This window comes from Ranitomeya variabilis, chromosome 6 (assembly GCF_051348905.1).
Source record: "Ranitomeya variabilis isolate aRanVar5 chromosome 6, aRanVar5.hap1, whole genome shotgun sequence".
In the NCBI taxonomy this organism is placed as follows: Eukaryota; Metazoa; Chordata; class Amphibia; order Anura; family Dendrobatidae; genus Ranitomeya; species Ranitomeya variabilis.
The window spans coordinates 43,522,465-43,538,460 of NC_135237.1; the positions used below are offsets into that span (position 1 = coordinate 43,522,465).

General features: G+C 45.4%; 1 protein-coding gene across 8 annotated transcripts in view; it reads left to right on the plus strand.

Annotated features, from left to right (window-relative positions):
- Nucleotides 1-15,996, plus strand: part of MLLT10 (MLLT10 histone lysine methyltransferase DOT1L cofactor) — a 238,186-nt gene that overhangs the window by 103,012 nt on the left and 119,178 nt on the right. For 6 of the 8 annotated variants that reach the window (XR_013216782.1, XM_077268350.1, XM_077268344.1 and 3 more), the window contains one exon: nucleotides 4,968-5,077. The exons of the other annotated variants lie outside the window; for them this stretch is intronic. Coding sequence is in view for 5 of the 6 variants with exons in the window: in XM_077268350.1 (XP_077124465.1) it covers nucleotides 4,968-5,077 (110 nt within the window). In the remaining variant the exon portion in view is untranslated. The remainder of the gene's footprint in view (nucleotides 1-4,967; nucleotides 5,078-15,996) is intronic. 8 annotated transcript variants of the gene reach the window in all.

Here is a 15,996-nt window from a genome sequence, read left to right on the forward strand (position 1 = left end):
CTCACTGTAACGCTGATGTCTGATTGGGAATGTTGCATTTCCGCACATTTTCCACCTTCTGCTGCTCTGGCGCTGGGTGTACTTTTTTTTTTTTAAAACTTCTAAGGCAGGATTTGCTACAACACAAAACTTGTTAGTGAAATGTGAACCATCTGGCCGCTGATCAGGAATGCCATGTAACTGCATTCACCAGGATTTACCACGTGCGTCTGCCTGGTATGAGGCCAAGGAGCTGCGCCGCAGCCTTTTTTTTTTTTTTTTCTTTTTTTTACGTGTCATAGGTTCTCAATCAGTGCTCTGAAGTCTGCACAAAGTCATTGCCAACCGCTGAGTCCGCAGGTTTTCTTCTTGTTCTTTGAATAATGTCTCCAAGTATAAATGTTATTGATTTGCGCTCGTGTGCGCCCTTTATCACAATCTCATTTTTCAGTAATTCAGTCCAGTAGATCTTGGGGATCTCAGCCGCAGAACTAGTTTTGATAAATTACGTATCCAAAACCAAATTATTCACAATCCTGGGGACCGCGTGGTTTTATATACGGGAATCACTGTATTATCAGACAACTTGATCTGATGTGATAAATAGACAATCTGCAAATCACTTTATTTAGAAGTTTATCTTGTCTTACCCCTGAAAAATCACTTTAAAATGCCGGCCACTAGGTGTCTCCCTTCTGTATAACTTGCTGTCCACTGACTGATGGACTAAAGAAAGTGTGGGCGGGGCGTATTCTCTACAGGAAGTGAGCGGCAGGGCTCTGTTTTTCCGCTCCTGCTCTCCTGTCTGTCAAACTGTATACAGAGGTAGGCTTTTAAGGGCACTGTATAGTGGATTATGGCACGTGTAGTTCATGATGACAGTTGGAGGTTCAAGTACCAATAGTGCTGGCAGAATGCCATTAAGACTGAAACGTCCACTGAAATAGTAGATGACAAAGAGCATGAAAATTGGGACTTTTTATGGATATAGTAGAAAGATAAGTGCACCAGGAGCAGTTTTAACATGTTTTGAACAGATTTGAATAAGGCCTTAGAGGACTTTTCACTACTTTTTTTTTTATTTTTTTTATTTCAACTTCATTCCTCAGCTGATGCAGCTGCGCTAGTTCTGGAACATTTTTTTTCTGTACCCCTTCGTACCAAGGTTATTTTTCCCCTGCCCTGTAATAAGTGTCAATTTTCCCTTTTAGCAATATGGGCGTGTACCTCAGAACTTGTGGGAGTTGCCATGTTTTGATTGGCCAGCATCAGGGGAGAAAAAGCAAACGCCCACAGAGAAGATCAGTGGTAGACGCTCAGTCTACTTAAAGGAGAATTTGCAGCATTATTACCAGGGGAGGGGGGAATAACTTTTGAACGAAGAGGCACAGAAGAAAAAGGACAACAGTTCCCTAATCAGTGGAGTGGCGCTAATTGAAGGAAGAATTCTCTTTTATATTCATGTAATAAAAAAAAAATACAGTGTAAGATTCTCTTTAAGACTAAATTTCAAACATAATAAACAGAGGACCCCTTTATAGATTCTTTGCAAATAAATATGTTTTGGGTTGAAGTATGGTTGGCCAGTCCCATTGAAACTTGCCTGGACCAAATGACTGTCTATAATACTTTCAGGATTTGTCGGCTTATGTTGTGGTGAAGGGGTGGGATTGAACATGTTAAATTTCAACATGCCTGATCCTTTGTTCCCAAACTGTTGGCCAGAGGTGATTGGCAGCGGTCTGCTCCCCTCTCCCTGTCCAGATCTTGCGCACACTCGCCCATTGTAAGCGTGTATGTGTCCATAGCTATGGGCCAGATGAGATTTCTGTTAAATGACTACGGTCGCCCTTAGATCTTGGTCTGCCGACCTTCCGCACACCGAGGCTTTGACACGTTTCTTAGTTTCTCCAGAGCCTAAACGTAGATCTAGAATTTATTTTTATTAAGCTATGTGGTTATCACTTCCCTTCCCCCTTAAACACAGAAGTTGGGGAGTATAGATCTTTTAGACTTGGGGTGGTCTTTGTAAATAAGACTCCAAACCTTCAAAAAGTGCTTTGTGTGATTTATTCTATAAGTTGCCAAATTTTCCACAATCCGCCGCGCCGCTGATCGTTCTGGGACATGCCTGCGGAAATATATCGGTGCTATATTAATAAAATGTGGCAATAAAAGCTGCTGCGCTCCGATAACGCTGATATTGAGCCATCTTTCTGAATATCCTGTTTATTACAATGAAACATGACTTGTAGGAGTTAAGTGGTCGTTGTGTTATTTGATCACAGCAATTCTTTATTACTAGACTGGAGCCAAAATCCATTTAAAGAGACTGCAGATAAAATAAAAAATCACCAGTAAATACGATTCTGACCGCTTGCTCACATTTCGGAAGAGGCCTTTTATGCAATTGTTATTTACAGGCTTTCATTTTAAAAAATGTGTGCGTGCATATAGAATTTGGTTTTTTAAAGGGGATTTCCTATGAATCCTTTTCATACCAAAAGTAGTGAATTGCTGTTAATAACTTTCTTAAAGGCAATCTGAGTGCATTAGTGCAGCCAGACTGATTCTTCACAACGTCGATCTAGGAGAGACCTGTGCAGGGAAAAGCCGGCCGAGGGCAGCACTGAACTGGTCTAATCTATATCTATAAAAATAATCCTGCAGCCAGACTCTTGATTCATGCTGCCTATGACACATGGCTGGTTCCTCCTAAGTAATTTATACTTCCTAGCATTAATGGGAAAAAAACCCACCTTCCATTAATTCTTGCTTCATTGTTTCGTCGTTGTTGCTGCCACCACCAATCTGGGACATTGAACCAAATCGGTCTCCTTCCCCATCTGGCAGCTAACAATATTCTTCCTCCTTTCATCTTTTCTTTTGTTTCCGGCCGAGGGAGTCCTCACTGTATGCCAAATGAATAATCAGTGTAATCGCATGTGCAAATTGCTGCCATGATTGGCTCTGCAGTGAACAGAGGATCATTGTGCAGACTGAGCATGTGCGTCCACCAGCACTCGGCTCATTAGGTGGTCGTGCCCCTTGAACACCAGGTCGAGTCGTGGTATCATTTATGCCGTGATCATGATATTTAATGGTGGGACGCCCTTAAGAACTTTATATTTCGGGGGGAGAAATTGGGTTTTAATTTTTTCTTGATCCTTAACCCTTGCAATCCTGCACCACTGCATCCCTGTTCTTGGCAGCATTAAAACTAAACAGGAGTTTTACATTTGTAAGTATCTCGTCTATTTCCTGCCTCCGCTGAGCAAGGGAATAACACCAGACAATCCCATATGTGTTTTACCAGAACACTGAAAAGTATATTGACTTATTGCGTTGGCCACTGAAGCCCGTGTTTACCTTCAGGGACTAGAAATTGGACGCTCGTCAAGTCCTGCAGAATTATTTTGGCTATTAAAGTAGTCAGAAATCTGCTGCTGTTTCTGGCATGGCCACAATAGCCTATTCTGGAGGCACAGCGCACACATTACGACTTAAAGCTGGTTTTCTTCATAATCCAGCATATTGGAGGCTGGTAGAAAGCAGCTCTACGCGCTAAGCCCCCCGTTCTTCTGCCCTCTGTTTAAAGACGGCTCCCTCTCACAGTTAGTATTAATTACACTGGAACGAAGGTGGAGAAATGGCGCCTGGTGGCCGCGCGTTCAGACGTAGCCACGAGCTATGTATATTCCATTGAAGTAGCGGGGGTCTAAATTGCCTGTGGATTTTTGAGCGAGTTATTCTTTTTTTGGCCCCTCAAATAGAAATATATTATAGCAAATTAGCTGTAAATGCCCTAATTTCCCACATGTGCCAATATAACATTATTATTTTCTGAGCTAGGCAAATCCCACGAGCCAGGTAGCCAATGCACACAGAATACATGGGTACTCACATTTATGCATCCAGGAGCATTAAATGAGAATTTTTTTTTTTTTTTTATCTTTACCCTTCATTTAAAAAAATGTAGCAATACTTCTACCCCCATACAAAACCCTCAAGCTGGGAAGTGGAGGTCTGACTGCAAAACACTAATCCCCCAACCACCTACTGGTCTGGTGTTCTGTTGCAGACGGACTTTACTTCTGTGGCCGTCATCCCCTGGGCTCCTCTGTCCTTCCTAGACACCACAACATCGTAATGACGTGCATCACGCTGTCACATCCTGAAGCCTAGGAAGCAACAGAGACGACCAGAAGGTGCCAGGCCACTAAAACGATGCCCATATGCAACAGAGGACCAAACCAGAAGTCAGGATTGGGGGACTGCAAACCTTTTTTGCTCAGCTTTACAGAGGAGGTTTCTCATTTTTCCTGCAGCTTTGGCGCCTGGTTCCCCTCCATCATAATAGCATGATCATCAAGGCACTTTTTGCCTTAAGGGAGTACTCAAATGTTCTGGTTTTGTTGTGGGTTTTTGATGGAATTTCTCCAAATTTGTGGTATAGATGCAGCGATTTATCGGTGGGGGTCTCGCCAATCCTAAAAATGGGAGCCCCTAACGCTCCATTAATTCTATATGAAATTCCCGGAAAAAGCGTACCGCTGCACTTTGCTATCCCAGCAGTCCCCTGTACAATGGATGCTCATAGTTGGCCACCCCTCCATTTCACGGTCAGACCCCCACTGATCATCAAGTCATTCCCTATATGGATAGGAAAGAACTTCTAAGAATGTAAATCACACTGTGTCTGCCTGCTGAGACCCCAAAGAGCAACTGTAATATGTGGGTTCACTTTCACAACAGCGCCACCACAGGGGGAACTAGGTATTACACCGTGTCCGTTTAAATCAGCTGTGTAATGTAGAGCGAGAGATGCTCTGTCACTGCTACCACTTTAGATGAGATGAGGATCCTGAGAACACTCGTTAATTCACAATGCCCTTCTGGGGTAGCCCCTGTAGCGAGTGAGGTGGGTTTCCTACACAGATTCCCAGTTGTCTGTGTGATCCATAGTAACAGACCATTCTCTCTTCCAGGTTGGGCTCATGTGGTATGTGCACTATATATCCCAGAAGTCCAGTTTGCAAATGTTTCTACGATGGAGCCTATTGTCTTACAGTCGGTGCCACATGAAAGATACAATAAGGTAAATGATCGTATCTATTTTGTACATTATGTATCGGGAATGTCTGGTAACACCGGCCCTTCACTTTGGAGTGCAGAAGATATGTGGTTCATTTCAATAACCATGAAGCTAAAAAGTAGCGATCTCTCTTGTGTTATTCAGTGGTAAAGGGGCAAATAATTTTTGATAAGATACAGCGGGGCAGGTCTCATTTTTAGATCATGAAAACTTAGACTAAATTGTCTGACTTTGCACAATTATGTCATCCCAACGCGAGATGCTGTGATAATTGTAAGCCAAAATTAAAATAACTAAAATAACTATAGTAAAACTGTTCAAGCTTGCACTTGATATAAATGATTCAAACACAATGCCATAAAAGAAATGCACCGAAACAGTTATGGCCTTTATGTACCCCCATTCACAGTATTTCAATGTTGGACAAACGATTGTTCCTGCCGATCGCCCCTCTTCCGATCGCCCCTCTTCCGATCGCCCCTCTTCCGATCGCCCCTCTTCCGATCGCCCCTCTTCCGATCGCCCCTCTTCCGATCGCCCCCCATCATACAGATAAATCTCTCGTCTGATGAGACGCTGCCAGACTCCTCTGTCATTGGCTTATTTTCCGTAGATTGAAAAGTCTACGGGATGGGCCTGGGCCGGATTTTCCTCTCCCCCAAAATCATCTGTCAGGGTAAAAAAGGAGGCCGTCATACACATTAGACAGTCTATGGATCATGACGAATTCTTCATCGGAACACAAATGTATACTGTTTTGTTTCCAGCTACTCAATGAAACTGCTCATCTTTGTATTTTGTAAGAATAGGGTATAGGAGAAAAATCCATAAAATAACAAATGATCTAATACCGTACTTGCCTGATAAATACCCCCCAATTTGGTATTCCTGACAGTATTTGTAGCAATACCATGTCTGTCTACCTATGTGACTGCTGCAGCCAATCGGTGACCACTGCTGCCAATCAATGACCACTGCAGCACTGTTGGCGGTAACATAATTGCTGCGACCTAGTAAACGATGACCGTATTGGAAAAACAGAGGATTTATAGGGTGACTATTAGTTATTTTACTGATTTGATTTAGAACAATACTTTTTTCTTATCTGTTAACTACTTAAATATCCAAATGTTTTATCCACGTTTGATGGATACATGCAGAGAATTAGTTTTGCTCCTAAATCAGCTTGCAGTTGCTTTGTTGAATACATTCTCCTCTAAAGCATATATAGCCTATTTACTATTGGTATTTCCACCTGTCGGGCGTTAAAGCTGAGTAATAAAGCTATAGACACCATATTGTAATGATGAACCTTATAAATTTGTAGTATGGTGTGGTCCATGAGGTCTAGTGATGCATGAGTTGAGCCTTTTGCAGCTTTCACACCTTAGTTAATTTGCGTAGAGATATATTTTTTAATCAAAACTTATATTTAAAAGCGAGCATGCAGTCTGATCTGGCAGGGCTTTTGCTCATTATGGGCTTAGTAGTCCAGTGGGCGGTCCCGCTCAAGGATTGACGGCTATATCTGTATGTACACTCACATAGAGAAGACTGACAGTCACTGATTAGGCCGGCCCCACCGCTGGTCACTGCTGATTAGGCCGGCCCCACCGCTGGTCACTGCTGATTAGGCCGGCACCACTGCCGGTCACTGCTGATTAGGCCAGCACCACCGCCGGTCACTGCTGATTAGGCCGGCACCACCGCCGGTCACTGCTGATTAGGCCGGCCCCTGCTGATTAGGCCGGCCCCACCGCCGGTCACTGCTGATTAGGACGGCACCACCGCCGGTCACTGCTGATTTAGGACGGCACCACTGCCGGTCACTGCTGATTAGAACGGCACCACTGCCGGTCACTGCTGATTAGAACGGCACCACTGACGGTCACTGCTGATTAGGCCGGCACCACCGCCGGTCACTGCTGATTAGGCCAGCCCCACTGCCGGTCACTGCTGATTAGGACGGCACCACTGCCGGTCACTGCTGATTAGGACGGCACCACTGCCGGTCACTGCTGATTAGGACGGCACCACTGCCGGTCACTGCTGATTAGGCCGGCACCACCGCCGGTCACTGCTGATTAGGCCGGCACCACCGCCGGTCACTGCTGATTAGGCCGGCCCCACCGCCGGTCACTGCTGATTAGGACGGCCCCACCGCCGGTCACTGCTGATTAGGCCGGCCCCACCGCCGGTCACTGCTGATTAGGCCGGCCCCACCGCCGGTCACTGCTGATTAGGCCGGCCCCACCGCCGGTCACTGCTGATTAGGCCGGCCCCACCGCCGGTCACTGCTGATTAGGACGGCACCACTGCCGGTCACTGCTGATTAGAACGGCACCACTGCCGGTCACTGCTGATTTAGGACCACCCTCTGTACTCTTAGGGTATGTGCACACGTCCGGATTTCTTGCAGAAATTTCCTGAAGAAAACCGGAAATTTTCTGCAAGAAATCCGCATTTTTTTTGGCGTTTTTTTTCCCCTGTTTTTTTCGCGTTTTTTTTAGCATTCTGCAAGCGTAATTAGCTTGCAGAATGCTAAAGTTTTCCAAGCGATCTGTAGCATCGCTTGGAAAACTGACTGACAGGTTGGTCACACTTGTCAAACATACTGTTTGACAAGTGTGACCAATTTTTTACTATAGATGCTGCTTATGCAGCATCTATAGTAAAAGAATGTTTAAAAATAATAAAAAAAAAAAAAAAAATGCTTATACTCACCTGCAGACCTCAGCGGCGTCCGTTCCGTATAGATGGTGTGCGCGCGCAGGACCTTCCATGACGTCGCGGTCACGTGAGCGGTCACATGACCGGTCTCGACCAATCACAGGACCGTGACGTCATTGCAAGGTCCTTCACTGCACACCAGCTATAGAAACCGAAGCGGCAGCATGCAGCTGAGAGGCGGGAAGACATCGAAGGTGAGTATATCACTATTTTTTATTTTAATTCTTATTTTTTACCAATTATATGGTGCCCAGTGCGTGGAGGAGAGTCTCCTCTCCTCCACCCTGGGTACCAACCGCACATAATCTGCTTACTTCCCGCATGGTGGGCACAGCCCTGTGCGGGAAGTAAGCAGATCAATGGACTCCTAGGTGTGCGGAATCCCCGCAATTCCGCATTTTTAATGAACATGTTGCTTTTTTTTCCGCGATGCGATTTTTTTGCGGAAAAAATCGCAACATTTGCACAAAAAATGCGGAATACACTGTAAATAATAGGAGGCATAGGTTAGCGTTTTTTTCGCGGTTTTATCACGTTTTTATAGCGAAAAAACGCAAAAAAAACGCGAAAAATCCTGAACGTGTGCACATGGCCTTAAACCCAGAATGAGCAGGGGCTCAAATGATTAAAACACAGGTGATCCCAAATCTTTTCACACAATTTTATATATCAATTTATCTCCTCCTGCTGTATAGGATTCTGCTTACAAATTGGACTGCATTTTCATCGCATCAGGTCCCCTTTAATTTCTTTTTTTTTAATAGAACGGTCCACTACAAATTATACGGTTCATTCAGAACAGACAATCTTATAAATGTGCAAATTCCCCCTTATTAACGTGATTGACAGTTGTCCTCCTTTGCTGCACTCACAGATAAATCTCATTTCGAGGAGAATAACAAATGGCTTCCGTGCCATAGCAACCACATACGGCATTTATTGATCTAGTGAAAATGACAAAAGAAAGGCGAATGTCCGCCGGCCATGAGCGAGGGTCCCTTTCCTACTATCTGGCTTAGTATAGCGATGCCCCTAGCGGCCAGGCTTCCTTAGAGGAAATTAAAAATGATCATACCGACCCAGTGGGGGTTTTAATAAGCATATTATTATTAAGGTGCTTCTTTAAAGGCAGGGGTCAAATATATGCAGAAACCAGTCCCATATAGGTAATGACTTTAAGTTTTCACATGTTAAGACTTAACATCTCATTTATTTTTTATGAGAAGCATCTCGCTAGTTAAATGATCACAGTCCCATATATTGTCCATTGATGTAATCACCATCCAACAAGATCTGAACAGTTATCCTTAAAGTATTCCTCCAGAGTTGCCTTTGTTTTTTTGCCTTTAAAGGAATTCAAAACCTAGAAATGAATAATAAAAGGGGTTGTCCGTAGCTTAGTCACATCATGGCCCCATTTAAAATAAAAAAATAGTGGATACTCGCCTTCCGTGTCTCACACTGGTAATGCCACCTTTCATTTACAATAAACTCTGGAGGCAGATTCTCGGGGAGATCTATGTCCGGCCCATAGATCTTAACACCTTGTTTACATTTTTAATAAAACGTGGATTTCTCTGGAATAAGACATCAGATTGCAGATATCACGGTATCATTTTATTCAGCTTGCCCATATAGATGGCTTAGGAGGGGTGAACCTACTGACAGTTGCCCTTTAAGCTCTTGCTAATCAGTTCCATCATCATCATCATCTTGTGGCTGCCTGATGCCTGCCTTCTCATCCAAAGGGGCAGAGTTTATCAACCTTTTGTGCCACTGCAGACAGGTGTGAGGGGAGAGGCTCCTGCTGCAGCCAGTTGTCTCACAGCCACACACAGGAGGAACGGGACATTGCTAGTCTCCTCTTAAAACTGAAGATTTCTTAATATATTTCCCTGTTATATTTGTAATAGGAGATAAAATCTGAGTTAAAGGAAACTATATATATATATATATATATATATATATATATATATATATATATATATATATATATATATATATAATTTATTATTATTTATTTATATATTTTTTTTAATATCCTGTGTTTTGTGTGACTAACAATTTTTTTGTAGTTACATTTTATTTACCATTGAGCACTCACCTCCGAGCTTTTTAATTTTCCAACAATGGTGTGCAGATTCCTAGTCATCGTGACTTCTTACTGCCCTGGTCTCTGCATTCATTCCCATTGTGCCCGGGTAAGCTCAGTTTCTACGGATCGGCTTGTCTTTCTAAACCGCTCACATGTGCAGACAGCCCCCGCGTGTGTACATATCCTAAGGCACAGGAGAAGTAGATAAACACCATCAGAAATCCAGAGAGCGCTTGAAGAAATGATAAACCTGAAACGGCATTGTAGAAATTCTGGGAAGACACGGGCTATAAAGGGGTTGTCTAGTTAAAAAATAAATACTTAAATGTGTTTAACCCCTTCATGACCTTGCCGTTTTTTGCAATTCTGACCAGTGTCCCTTTATGAGGTAATAACTCAGGAACGCTTCAACGGATCCTAGCGATTCTGAGATTGTTTTTTCGTGACATATTGGGCTTCATGTTAGTGGTAAATTTAGGTCGATAATTTCTGAGTTTATTTGTGAAAAAAACGGAAATTTGGCAAAAATTTTGAAAATTTCGCAATTTTCACATTTTGAATTTTTATTCTGTTAAACCAGAGAGTTATGTGACACAAAATAGTTAATAAATAACATTTCCCACATGTCTACTTTACATCAGCACAATTTTGGAAACAAATTTTTTTTTTGCTAGGAAGTTATAAGGGTTAAAATTTGACCAGTGATTTCTCATTTTTACAACAAAATTTACAAAACCATTTTTTTTAGGGATCACCTCACATTTGAAGTCAGTTTGAGGGTTCTATATGGCTGAAAATACCCAAAAGTGACACCATTCTAAAAACTGCACCCCTCAAGGTGCTCAAAACCACATTCAAGAAGTTTATTAACCCTTCAGGTGTTTCACAGCAGCAGAAGCAACATGGAAGTAAAAAATGAACATTTAACTTTTTAGTCACAAAAATGATATTTTAGCAAAAAATTTTTTATTTTCCCAAGGGTAAAAGGAGAAACTGGACCACGGACGTTGTTGTCCAATTTGTCCTGAGTACGCTGATACCTCATATGTGGGGGTAAACCACTGTTTGGGCGCACGGCAGGGCTCGGAAGGGAAGGAGCGCCATTTGACTTTTTCAATGAAAAATTGGCTCCAATCTTTAGCGGACACCATGTCGCGTTTGGAGAGCCCCCGTGTGCCTAAACATTGGAGCTCCCCCACAAGTGACCCCATTTTGGAAACTAGACCCCCCAAGGAACTTATCTAGAAGCATAGTGAGCACTTTAAACCCCCAGGTGCTTCACAAATTGATCCGTAAAAATGAAAAAGTACTTTTTTTTCACGAAAAAATTATTTTAGCCTCAATTTTTTCATTTTCACATGGGCAACAGGATAAAATGGATCCTAAATTTTGTTGGGCAATTTCTCCTGAGTACACCAATACCTCACATGTGGGGGTAAACCACTGTTTGGGCACATGGTAAGGCTCGGAAGGGAAGGAGCGCCATTTGACTTTTTGAATGAAAAATTATCTCCATCGTTAGCGGACACCATGTCGCGTTTGGAAAGCCCCTGTGTGCCTAAACATTGGAGCTCCTCCACAAGTGACCCCATTTTGGAAAGTAGACCCCCCAAGGAACTCATCTAGAGGCATAGTGAGCACTTTAAACCCCCAGGTGCTTCACAAATTGATCCGCAAAAATGAAAAAGTACTTTTTTTTCACACAAAATTTCTTTTAGCCTCAATTCTTTCATTTTCACATGGGCAACAGGATAAAATGGATCCTAAAATTTGTTGGGCAATTTCTCCTGAGTATGCCGATACCTCATATGTGGGGGTAAACCACTGTTTGGGTGCACGGCAAGGCTCGGAAGGGGAGGCGTGCCATTTGACTTTTTGAATGGAAAATTAGCTCCAATCGTTAGCGGACACCATGTCGCGTTTGGAGAGCCCCTGTGTGCCTAAACATTGGAGCTCCCCTACAAGTGACCCCATTTTGGAAACTAGACCCCCCAAGGAACTTATCTAGATGCATAGTAAACACTTATAACCCCCAGGTGCTTCACAGAAGTTTATAACGCAGAGCCGTGAAAATAAAAAAATAATTTTTCTTTCCTCAAAAATGATTTTTAGCCCAGAATTTTTTATTTTCCCAAGGGTAATAGGAGAAATTGGACCCCAAATGTTGTTGTCCAGTTTGTCCTGAGTACGATGATACCCCATATGTGGGGGTAAACCACTGTTTGGGCGCACGGCAGGGCTCGGAAGGGAAGGCACGCCATTTGGCTTTTTGAATGGAAAATTAGCTCCAATCATTAGCGGACACCATGTCGCGTTTGGAGAGCCCCTGTGTGCCTAAACATTGGAGCTCCCGCACAAGTGGCCCCATTTTGGAAACTAGACCTCCCAAGGAACTAATCTAGATGTGTGGTGAGCACTTTGAACCCCCAAGTGCTTCACAGAAGTTTATAACGCAGAGCCATGAAAATAAAAAATAATTTTTCTTTTCTCAAAAATGATTTTTTAGCCCACAATTTTTTATTTTCCCAAGGGTAATAGGAGAAATTGGACCCCAAAAGTTGTTTTCCAGTTTCTCCTGAGTACGATGATACCCCATATGTGGGGGTAAACCACTGTTTTGGCACACGTCGGGGTTCGGAAGGGAAGTAGTGACGTTTTGAAATGCAGACTTTGATGGAATGCTCTGCGGGCGTCAGGTTGCGTTTGCAGAGCCCCTGATGTGCCTAAACAGTAGGAACTCCCCACAATTGACTCCATTTTGGAAACTAGACCCCCAAGGGAACTTATCTAGATGTGTGGTGAGCACGTTCAACCCCCAAGTGCTTCACAGAAGTTTACAACGCAGAGCCGTGAAAATAAAAAATCATTTTTCTTTCCTCAAAAAAGATGTTTTAGCAAGCAATTTTTTATGTTCACAAGGGTAACAGGAGAATTTGGACCCCAATATTTGTTGCCCAGTTTGTTGTGAGTACGCTGATACCCCATATGTGGGGGTAAACCACTGTTTGGGCACATGTCAGGGCTCGGAAGGGAAGTAGTGACATTTGAAATGCAGACTTTGATGGAATGGTCTGCGGGCGTCACATTGCATTTGCAGAGCCCCTGATGTGCCTAAACAGTAGAAACACCCCACAAGTGACCCCATTTTGGAAACTAGACCCCCCAAGGAACTTATCTAGATGTGTGGTGAGCACTTTCAACCCCCAAGTGCTTCACAGAAGTTTATAACGCAGAGCCGTGAAAATAAAAAATAATTGTTCTTTCCTCAAAAATTATGTTTTAGCAAGTAATTTTTTATTTTTGCAAGGGTAACAGGAGAAATTGGACCCCAACAGTTGTTGCCCAGTTTGTCCTGAGTACGCTGGTACCCCAAATGTGGGGGTAAACCACTGTTTGGGCGCACGTCGGGGCTTGGAAGGGCGGGAGCACCATTTGACTTTTTGAACGCAAGATTGGCTGGAATCAATGGTGGCGCCATGTTGCGTTTGGAGACCCCTGATGTGCCCTAACAGTGGAAACCCCTCATTTCTAACTTCAACACTTACCCCAACACACCCCTAATCCTAATCCCAACTGTAGCCATAACCCTAATCACAACCCTAACCCCAACACACCCCTAACCACAACCCTAACCGCAACACAACCGTAACCCTAATTCCAACCCTAATCCTAACCCTAATCCCAACCGTAACCCTAATCCCAACCCTAACCACAACTGTAACCCCAACACACCCCTAACCCTATCCGTAACCCTAACCACAAGCCTATTCTTAACCCTATTTCCAACCCTAGCCCTAATTCCAACCCTAACCCTAAGGGTATGTGCCCACGTTGCGGATTCGTGTGAGATTTTTCCGCACGATTTTTGAAAAATCTGCAGGTAAAAGGCACTGCGTTTTGCCTGCGGATTTACAGCAGATTTCCAGTGTTTTTTTGTGCGGATTTCACCTGCAGATTCCTATTGAGGAACAGGTGTAAACCGCTGCGGAATCCGCACAAAGAATTGACATGCTGCGGAAAATACAATGCAGCGTTTCTGCACGGAATTTTCCGCACCATGGGCACAGCAGATTTGGTTTTCCTTAGGTGTACATGGTACTGTAAACCTGATGGAAAACTGCTTCGAATTCGCAGCGGCCAATCCGCTGCGGATCCGCGGCCAATCCGCTGCGGATCCGCGGCCAATCCGCTGCAGATCCGCGGCCAATCCGCTGCGGATCCGCTGCCGATCCGCTGCCAATCCGCTGCGGATCCGCTGCGGATCCGCGGCCAATCCGCTGCGGATCCGCTGCGGATCCGCGGCCAATCCGCGGCGGATCCGCTGCGGATCCGCGGCCGATCCGCGGCGGATCCGCTGCCGATCCGCTGCGGATCCGCGGCCGATCCGCTGCGGATCCGCGGCCGATCCGCTGCCAATCCGCTGCGATCCGCGGCCGATCCGCTGCGATCCGCGGCCGATCCGCTGCGGATCCGCGGCCGATCCGCTGCGGATCCGCGGCCAATCCGCTGCGGATCCGCGGCCAATCCGCTGCAGATCCACTGCGGATCCGCGGCCGATCCGCTGCGGATCCGCGGCCGATCCGCTGCAGATCCGCGGCCGATCCGCTGCGGATCCGCGGCCGATCCGCTGCGGATCCGCGGCCGATCCGCTGCGGATCCGCGGCCGATCCGCTGCGGATCCGCTGCGATCCGCGGCCGATCCGCGGCCGATCCGCGGCCGATCCGCGGCCGATCCGCTCTGTGTGCACATGCCATAACCCTACCCCTAACCCTAACCCTACCCGTAACCCTAACCCTACCCCTAACCCTACCCCTAGTTCTAACCCTAACCCTAGTGGTAAAAGAAAAAAAAAATATTTTCTTTATTTTATTATTGTCCCTACCTATGGGGGTGATAAAGGGGGGGGTTTATTTATTATTTTTTTATTTTGATCGCTGTGGTAGAACCTACCACAGCGATCAAAATGTACCTGTAACGAATCTGCCAGCCTGCAGATTCGGCGGGCGTACTGAGCATGCGCCCGCCATTTTCCAAAATGGCGGCGCCCAGCGAGGAGACGGACGGACACCGGGAGGATCGGTAAGTATGAGGGGGTGGTGGGGGGGTGGATCGGAGCACAGGGGGGGGGATCGGAGGACGGGGGGAGCGGACAGGAGCACGGGGGAGCGGACAGGAGCACGGGGGAGCGAACAGGGGGACGGAGAGGACCGGGCCACATAACGGACGACTGGGGAGGAGATCGGGGGCGGTGGGGGGGGCCAGTACATGATTTCCAGCCATGGCAGATGCTATTGCAGCATCGGCCATGGCTGGATTGCAATATTTCACCATTTTCATAGGTGAAATATTGCAAATTGCTCTGATTGGCTGTTGCACTTTCAACAGCCAATCAGAGCGATCGTAGCCACGTGGGGGCAAAGCCACCCCCCTAGGCTGAAGTACAACTCCCCCTCTCCCTGCAGATCGGGTAAAATAGGAATTAACCCTTTCACCCGATCTGCAGGGATGCGATCATTCCATGACGCCGCATAGGCGTCATGGGTCGGGAAGGGGTTAAAAAAGTAAGTTCTCCTCGTTACTAATATGCTTTATTTATCACAGATGCCCCTATCTGCAGATATCTTTAACATTGGGTACGCAGGCCATGCCGCTGTATGCGGATGCCGAAAATGCAACGTGTTGCGTTCAGCGCAGGTCGTCGCACCATCAAAACGACGCATGCGGCGGCATGGCCTGTGTACCCAATGTTAAAGATAGGGTGCGCACGCCGCATGCAGCCGTAGGCGGAGCTGAACGAAGAGGTGCGGCTGTGGGCGGGGCTTCACGGAGGAAGTCCGCATCCCTCCGCAGCCTGGATAAAAGCTAGTGTGAAACTAGCCTTAGCCTTCTTTTTCGCCAGTTAAACTTTCCCAGATCCTTTATTCTTTCCTCATAGGACATGGTTTGCAGTCCGCTCACCAGTTTTTCAATGTTTTTTTTTTAAAGTGTGTTGCCCAGAACTGGACCCAGTATTCCATTTGAGGCCTGACCAAGGAGGAGTAGAGGGGGACAATTACCTCACGTGATCTAAACTCATTGCTTCTATTAATACATCCT